This window comes from Nerophis ophidion, linkage group LG03, assembly GCF_033978795.1.
Source record: "Nerophis ophidion isolate RoL-2023_Sa linkage group LG03, RoL_Noph_v1.0, whole genome shotgun sequence".
Classification (NCBI taxonomy): Eukaryota; Metazoa; Chordata; class Actinopteri; order Syngnathiformes; family Syngnathidae; genus Nerophis; species Nerophis ophidion.
Window position 1 is genome coordinate 38,187,052 of NC_084613.1, and position 8,867 is coordinate 38,195,918.

Genomic DNA, 8,867 nt, shown 5'->3' on the forward strand with positions numbered 1-8,867 from the left:
AATGATTCATTTTAATAGCTACGACAGTAGCATATAGCAGTTGGCATTCCATGACATACAATGCACTTCTGCCATTACCCTCCCCCGCCAAATTCTTATCGGTTGTCGTGTATGTGACGATTGCTGACGTGTGTGTGACAATTGCTGACATTTTCTTGGTCTCTTCCGCGAATTAGATAAATAATATTATTTTATATTGTGTAATCTGCAGTACATGATTTCCTTTTCGGTGCCATTTTTGTTCAGCCCTTCCCAGTTTTTATAAGTTACCGCCAACGATGAATTTATTTCTAAATTATCGTGGAAAATAAATATTTGGCCACTTCAAACAAATAAGATATCTGGCTCTCACAGACCTGTAACTTCTTCTTTAAGAAGCTCTTCTGTCCTCCACTCATTACCTGTATTAATGGAACCTGTTTGAACTCATTATCTGTATAAAAGACACCTGTCCACAGCCTCAAACAGTCAAGACTCCAAACTCCACTATGCCCAAGACCAAAGAGCTGTCGAAAGACACCAGGAAAAGAATTGTAGACCTGCACAGACTGGGAAGAGTGAATCTGCAATAGGCAAGCAGCTTGGTGTGAAAAAATCAACTGTGGGAGCAATTATCAGAAAATGGAAGACATACAAGACCACAGATTATCTCCCTTGATCTGGGGCTCCACGCAAGATCTCATCCCGTGGGGTCAAAATGATCATGACAACGGTAAGCAAAAATCCCAGAACCACACGGGGGGACCTGGTGAATGACCTGCAAAGAGCTGGGACCAAAGTAACAAAGGTTACCATCAGTAACACACTACGCAGACAGGCAATCAAATCCTGCAGTGCCAGACGTGTCTCCCTGCTTAAACCAGTACATGTCCAGGCCTGTCTGAAGTTTTCCAGAGAGTACATGGATGATACAGCAGAGTATTGGGAGAATGTCATGTGGTCAGATGAAACCAAAATAGAACTTTTTGGTATAAACTCAACTCGTCGTGTTTGGAGGAAGAAGACTACTGAGTTGCATTCCAAGAACACCACACCTACTGTGAAGCATGGGGGTGGAAACATCACGCTGTGGGGCTGTTTTTCTGCTAAGGGTACAGGACGACTGATCCGTGTTAAGGAAAGAATAAATGGGACCATGTATCGTGAGATTTTGAGCCAAAACCTCCTTCCATCAGTGAGAGCTTCGAAGATGAAATGTGGCTGGGTCTTCCAGCATGACAATGATCCCAAACCTCCTTCCATCCGTGAGAGCTTTGAAGATGAAATGTGGCTGGGTCTTCCAGCATGACAATGATCCCAAACACACCGCCCAGGCAACAAAGGAGTGGCTCCGTAAGAAGCATTTGAAAGTCCTGGAGTGGCCTAGCCAGTCTCCAGACCTGAACCCCATAGTAAATCTGTGGAGGGAGTTGAAAGTCTGTGTTGCTCGGCGACAGCCCCAAAACATCACTGCTCTCGAGAAGATCTGCATAGAGGAATGAGCCAAAATACCAGCTACTGTGTGTGCAAACCTGGTAAAGACCTATAGTAATCGTTTGACCTCTGTTATTGCCAACAAAAGTTATATTACAAAGTATTGAGTTGAATTTTTGTTATTGAACAAATACATATGTTCCACCATAATTTAAAAATAAATTATTTTAAATTCCTAAAATGTGAGTTCCTGGATTTTTTTTTCACATTCTGTCTCTCACAGTGGAAGTGTACCTATGAAGAGAACTTGCACAATCGGTCCCCGACTAAGTACTTGTTTTCCCCATTGTAACTCGATGAACCATCTGTGGCTGTGAAGTGAACACTAGTAAGGTTGTAAATACTGCATAGAGTAGGCTAACCCATGTGGTTCCTGTGGATGTGAACACAAGTTGTAATTACTATAGTGACTAAATAACATAGTGACTGAAACAGACATAGTGATTCATTTGAATGAATGGGGTATGTATTTATGTAAACTCTTGATCATTTTTCAATTCTTTAAACACAAAAAATTTAAATAGTGCTTTTTTTTGGCAAATGTTTGCATTTTCAATTGCTGAATAACCAGAAGCTCCGAAGGGGGTTTCCCCCCTTGTCCTCGTGTAGATTAGTTTAGATTAGATAGTACTTTATTCATTCCGTCAGGAGAGTTCCTTCAGGAAAATTACAATTTTCAGCACAATCCCATTCAAGATCAGACAAACATTACAGGGAGACAGAACAGGATCGCTGACGGGTCTGCCGGCTTCCAGCGCCCCTTACAAAAAAAGATGAAATACAGGTAAACAAGGGGGGGGTGAATAGAAGATTAAAATGAAATACAAAAATCGGTCTTAGCCTGGGCCTTGGAGAGGGGGTGCAGACTGAGGCCAAGGGGAAAAAAAAAAAAAACAACAACAACTCATAGCCATAGTACACATCCCTCTTCCATGTGTGTAAGAGGGAAACATCAAACATCAAAGAACACAGAGGACATTAAAGACATTAAAGCAGCCAATACAAGCAGACACTTCTACATACAGCTATGAATAAAAAGTAAAAGAAACATATCCACTGTGGTGGACTCTGCGGTGATCCACACCATCGTCCGCTGGGGAGGAGGGAGCATGGCCAGAGACAGGAGCAGACCCAACAAAGAAACCAAGACAACTGACTCCACTCTCGGCCAGTGTCCAGTCCGCATGGATGAGCGAGGATACGTCCAAGGTGACTGAGGTGTCCGACACCTGCTCACCCAGCCAAGACAAGACAGCCAAGTAGTAGTAGGGCTGCATATATTTTTGTGTGATCATGTGACTACCAGGCTCTATTTGATTGGTGAAATGGAGTCATACGTGACTAGTGCCTGGGTTGGATTGTTGAAACAGAGTCATTTAAAAGTGCCCGCTGGAAAAAGGATCCAAAACGGTATTTGCAAGCAGTAATCATTAGAATAAAATAAATGTAGTAATTGGAATCACATTAAATGTAACCGAGTACGAATGGCATTATTTATTCTAAAAAAAAAAACTCAAAAGTACGCTGTCAAGTATTAAAAATGGCACTAAGAGGGATTACTCAGAAACATAAATAACGACATTAAGGAAGTAGTAGAAAACTTCAATAACTTCCTTGTGTATATTGGACCAAAATCTGAGAAAGGGATTCCAGACCCATCTTCAGCTGAGGACTCCAATGACACCGTGGATAGAAATCTCAACTCAATTTTCCTCACGTGACACAGGAGTGAATATTTAAAATCGTAAATATTTTTAAATCAAAGACTTCAATCGATTGTAATGGAATTAATATGGAAATGATAAAAAAAAGGTTATTGGAGAGATCTAAGGACCATTAATGTACATCAGTAACCTGTCATTTCAAACAGGCATACCGTATTTCCTTGAATTGCCGCCAGGGCGCTAATTAATTTAAAACCTCTTCTCACTCCGGCGTTTACCAAAGGCATGCGGTAAAGGCAAGCATGCGCTAATTATTTTAAAAACCTCTTCTCAGTCCGGCGCTTACCAAAGGCATGTGGTAAATGTATGCCTGCGCTTATAAATGAAAGCAAATTTAATTAAAAAAACGTTATTATGGTCTTACCTTTTCTTATAAATGAAGTCCATGCGCAGCTCCTTCTGATCAAAAGCATCGATAACTTGTTTATAGAAGTCTTCCTTATCTTTCTTCAGTTTTAAAAGTCTCTCTGTCTCAAAGGAGATCTTCCTTTATTACCTCCTGCTTCGATTGAAAGTCCAGTTTAAAAAACTGTTTTATTTTAGATATGTAATCCTCCATGTTTAAAGTGCAAGCGAGAGGAAAAAATAAACGATCGTTGCTCAATCTTGCTGCTTCTTTTCACTTCTTCTGCAGCCGAGTTGTCGCAAGAAGAATCACTAGCGCCCTCTGCCACCAGGTGGCGGGAGTCATTTAATGACTCATATTTGACACACGCAGCTACGTTATATTAATAAATTATAGCTGCTTACTATTCGTTTTAGCATAATCAATAGCTTGGACCTTAAATCCTACTGAATAGCTCTTAATCTTCTTCCCTTTATGCGATTTCAAATTATTGAAATCAGCCTCCTCTAATTTGGAAATGATGACAGGTGAAGTGTCATTCGTGACGTGACGAGTTCGACCCGGCGGAAATTCTAGGCATATGCTAATTATTTGGCGAAACGAGTTTGACCTGGCGGAAATTCTAGACATGCAATAATACAAATAATATTTTGCGAAACGTGTTTGACCCGGCGTTAATCCTGAGCCGGCGGTAATGCTAAGCATGCGCTAATTATTTTGCGAAACGAGTTTGACCCGGCAGTAATTGTAGGCAGGCGCATACTATATAACCGGCGGTTATTCAAGGAAATACGGTATTCCCAAACAAAATTGAAATAGCTAAAGTTAAGCCGATTTGTAAGACTGGAGACAAACACCAATTTACAAATTATTATTCCTTACTTCCACAATTTGCAAAAAATATTGAAACACTGTTCCATATTGGACAATTTCATAGACAAATAGAATACTGGCAGAGAAATAATATGGATACAGAGCTAATATTTCAACATAGATGGTTTTAATCAAAATAACAGGAAAATTACCAGTGCGATAGATGGCAAAAAGTGTACTGCGGCAGTATTTATGGATTTGACTAAAGCATTTGACACACTTAATCGCAAAAATTAGAATGGTATGGCATCCATCAGAAGGTATGTGTTAAACGGATAAGAAGCTACTTAACCAACAAGAAGCAATACGTAAAGCAAGAGGAACACACATCCATTCATCCATCCATTTCCTACCGCTTGACCCTTACATGGTCGCAGGGGAATCATCTACAACACTAAATATATCATGTGGTGTACCACAGGGATCAATATTGGGACCAAAATTGGTAGGTCGTTATATATATGACATTGGTAAAGTTCTAAAAAACTTAAAGTTAGTATTATTTGCTGCCGACACAACTGCTTTTTGTTCAGGCGAGAACACACAGAAGCTAATACAAATAACAGAAGAAATTAACAAATTCAAAATATTGTTTGACAAAAACAGGGGACACATCTACATTGGTAAATATATCCTGTGGTATACCACAGGGATCAATATTGGGACCAAAATCAGTCAGTCTTTATATAAATGGCATTGGTAAAGTTAAAAAAAAGTTAAAGTTGGTATTATTTGCTGACGACACAACTGCTTTTTTGTTCAGGAGAGAACACACAGAAGCTAATACAAATAACAGAAGAAATGATCGAATTATAAAGATTGTTTGACAAAAACAGACTCTCTTTGAAACTCAGTAAAACTAAAATATGCTATTCGGTAACAGCCGAAGAGAAAGTCATACACAAATACAAATAGACATTGAAAGAGTGAATGAAATCAAATTTCTAGGTGTAATGATTGAACATGAAATGGACTGGAAATATATAATAATATGTCAAGAAATGCATCAATAATTAATAAAGCTATAAATATGTATTGGACCAAAAACTATATTCTTTACTGCTTGCTAGTGATACCATATCTGTGAGTTATTCTGCAGAAATATAGGGAAATAACTTCAAAAGTATGTTTCAGTCACTAACCCTGTTACAAAAATGATCAGTTAGAATAATATATAATGTTGGCTATAGAGAACATTCAAACCCTTTATTGTATCGAAAATATTGAAAGGAAGAGAAATATGACCTCAAAGAAAAATGTAACTTAAAACATTTACTTAAAAAAACCTTGAGTATATCAGTATGTGGAATAAATAATGGAATAGATTGAGTAAAGGAATTAAAAAGTGCACTAATATGATCCAATTTAAGAAACTGTTCAAACTCCTAAGTGTTTATGATGTACAAAGAAAAACCATGATAAACATTCTAAACGTATTGCTAATCTTATTCATCTCATTGTCTAAACTACAACTTACTGGACCCTAGGAAGAATAGTCTCCACTGTGGTGGAGACTAATAGGGATCCTTAATAAACTAATAAACTTACTTCACTATTTATGTATTTTGTTGTAATTTAGAAAATGGATGAATGGATGGATAATTTATGGAGTGTATTGTGAATAAACTGAGAACAGGAAGTGAACAAATGTGTTGGCAACTACTATGTAATAGAAAAAGGGTCTGATTAATAAGATCTGATTATTTCTACTCCTTTTCGAAGATGTTAAAAAGAGAAACTCAAAATTGTGATGTATCATGTTGTAATTGAATGCATGTTCGAAATAAACTAAAACTGCCATAACCACATGCAATTTATCCAAAAAGTTACTTAAGTAGAGTAAGTTAAATGTGTTACAATCCACCTCTGCACATTAGTCATTTAGGAACACTGGAAATAATTAATAACCTTTTAAAATTAGTTTCTTCTCAGTTCACCACAACTCTACTTTTAATTGATTAGCAATGGGCATTCAACAACATTTTGTTGGTCTAGTAATTTGGAAAATTAACAATTGATTGTTTCTCCGACAATATGTAATTAACTTCCAATAGTGTATGTTTTTCTTTAGACCACAAACTAATATATTGAATCAAAAATACCTCTACTAGTTATATCCAAGTACTACCCTGGAATTTGATTTGACTTTTGGGTGGTACAGTTTTACAAAATAATATCTGAACAAGAAAATGTGTTTCCTCAATCTATGGAGATTTATAGATGGATGGCGCAAGACGTTGCCGAAAGCGTGTGAGGTCTTTACTTCTTGTCACACACCAATCATTGAACACTAGATTTTTTTTTTTTTAGATCGGGTCTATACTGTGTATGTTTTTTAGCACATAAATGTGTATTGTAGAAGCATTTTCAAATGTTGTCAATTCAGTTGTTTAAATACAAGATGAGAGAAAATCATAGTCAAAATAGGAGTAATTGTTTATATCGTTCTGTCATTTATCCCACACACCGTCATAAGCCTTCATTACGTGATAAAGATAATGGAGACATTTTGCCTGCCAGTATTCTCCTCTCTTATCCCCAATGCTTTGCATACATACATAATGTTCATGCACCAGTACTTCTGAGCTCCTTTCCTATGAAGCCAATCCCCAGACTCCTCTTTTTATGTTATGTACCATGTTGAGAATAAACAGATGTTTGAAATAATTGCCCTTCCGGTGGGTGACAATGCACATATGAAATTCACGCTTTGCATTACTGATCGTGCAGCTCAAGAGACGGCGCTACAGGCAGATGTTTATCACAAACTTGTCTTTGTGTAAGGGTTTTTTGATCAACCTTTTCATTACATTTTCTTGTTGTGTTTTTCAGCCAGAGAAATGACCAGAGGCAAGTTCCTGAACATCTTGGAAAGGCCAAAGAAGTGACACTTGTTTTTTAAACATTTTTAAAAATTATTCGATATGTGGGACTGCAAGATGAATTGAATTACCTGATTAATTATCTCACAAAACTATCAATTCCTAAATGGAGCAAAACTCTGAACCTTTTGCTCTCCAAGATGCTATTTTATTTACTTTGCACTTACTTTTCTTATTTATACTCATTTCTATTTTAACACTGTCGCTGTTTGCTTCGCTAAAATAAATTTTATAAATGAAACTATGACTTTGAAGTAATTAATCTTCCACCAAAACTGTTTTGAAAGTGAATAGTAAAGGAGGACAATAACTTGTGGTGCAGCACCAAATAACAAGAATTTCCCAGCTCCACCAGTGCAATGTTTTTCCATTAATGAGCTTTGGAAGCAAGGTCCCTTATCCACAAAACATTGCGTACAAATAATATTGCTCATTTTCATCATCTTTAATTAGAGTTGACATAATTACTAGGGCCGTTTCTCTTCTAATTAGCACACTTCAGCGTTGTTGGAGCAAGCGGTCAGGCAAAAAGAGAAGCAGACAATACTGCCCAACGGGACACAAAAAGAAGTTTGTCGGCCATAATTAGGTAAGACAATGCCTCTCACTGTTCTCTGCTGGAGATGTTGTTCACTCTCTGGCCGCTCGCTGACAAAAAGTTACACTTCTTACCCAGCCTCTAGTAATCCCTCTCTTTCCGATTCTCTCACAGAGGCCGCCTCTGCTTTGGTGACTTTACCTCTCACACCAACCCGGGTCACCCTTCAGAACAACATGGATCATTTGTACAATTTAGCTGTCTTTGGAGATATGTTGTGTCGCAGTTTAGCAGCCGAAGTGGAGTTCAAGCAATACTAGCCTATTTTATAGCCTGGAGTATATTCTGGAATAGCTATTTATTGTATGTTGTGTAGATTTCTATTTTATAGCCCAGGGTGAGGTTTCTGTACGTTAACTTTATCTGTCAACAAGGTAAAGACTATCTTAATCTGAACACTCCCAAGGTTTAGGATAGTGGCATCTGCACTATCCTAGTTCATTATGCCAATTTCAGGGTGTAAGTGTATAATCCTTATTCTCACTTCAGGGTTCAAATAAGTGTATACTCTGAACTGTCCAAATTGTAACCTAAAGTGAGATTTAGTGTATATTATGTGCAAGTCAATTTTATTTGACAAAGAGAAGTTGGGTGTGTTTGGAATTTCAGTCCAGTCCTTTGAAACCATAATGACTCAAACTCATTAAATTCTAAATCGATGTATCATCATTAGGGATGCGATATACTTTGAGATTCACAAGCAACGGTCCAATACATTTAGGAAATCTATTCATCAATTGGCAATTTGATTAGATACGATTTACGTCCTGATCATGATGAATCGCGATTCAAATATGCCTCGTCCATACAGATTCCATGTTGCTGTTTCAAATTAGTTTTAAGGTTAGTTGGGCTTCCATTGTATTTGACAACAAGCAAAATCCCCAATTTATTTGTAAAACCAATAGTTTTGCCAAACCTTTCATTCTAAGTGTGGAGGGGCATGTGTATCTGCTCAGCCACGCTTGCCA

The 8,867-nt window shown here is 37.6% G+C and overlaps 1 protein-coding gene across 1 annotated transcript in view; it reads left to right on the forward strand.

Moving 5' to 3' along the window:
* lin52 (lin-52 DREAM MuvB core complex component) overlaps positions 1–7,539 on the forward strand; it is a 50,360-nt gene extending 42,821 nt beyond the window's left edge. The window contains exon 6 of the mRNA XM_061895081.1: positions 7,249–7,539. Within this exon, the coding sequence (XP_061751065.1) occupies positions 7,249–7,304 (56 nt within the window). The 3' untranslated portion in view covers positions 7,305–7,539. The remainder of the gene's footprint in view (positions 1–7,248) is intronic.
* The last annotated feature ends 1,328 nt before the right edge of the window (positions 7,540–8,867 follow it).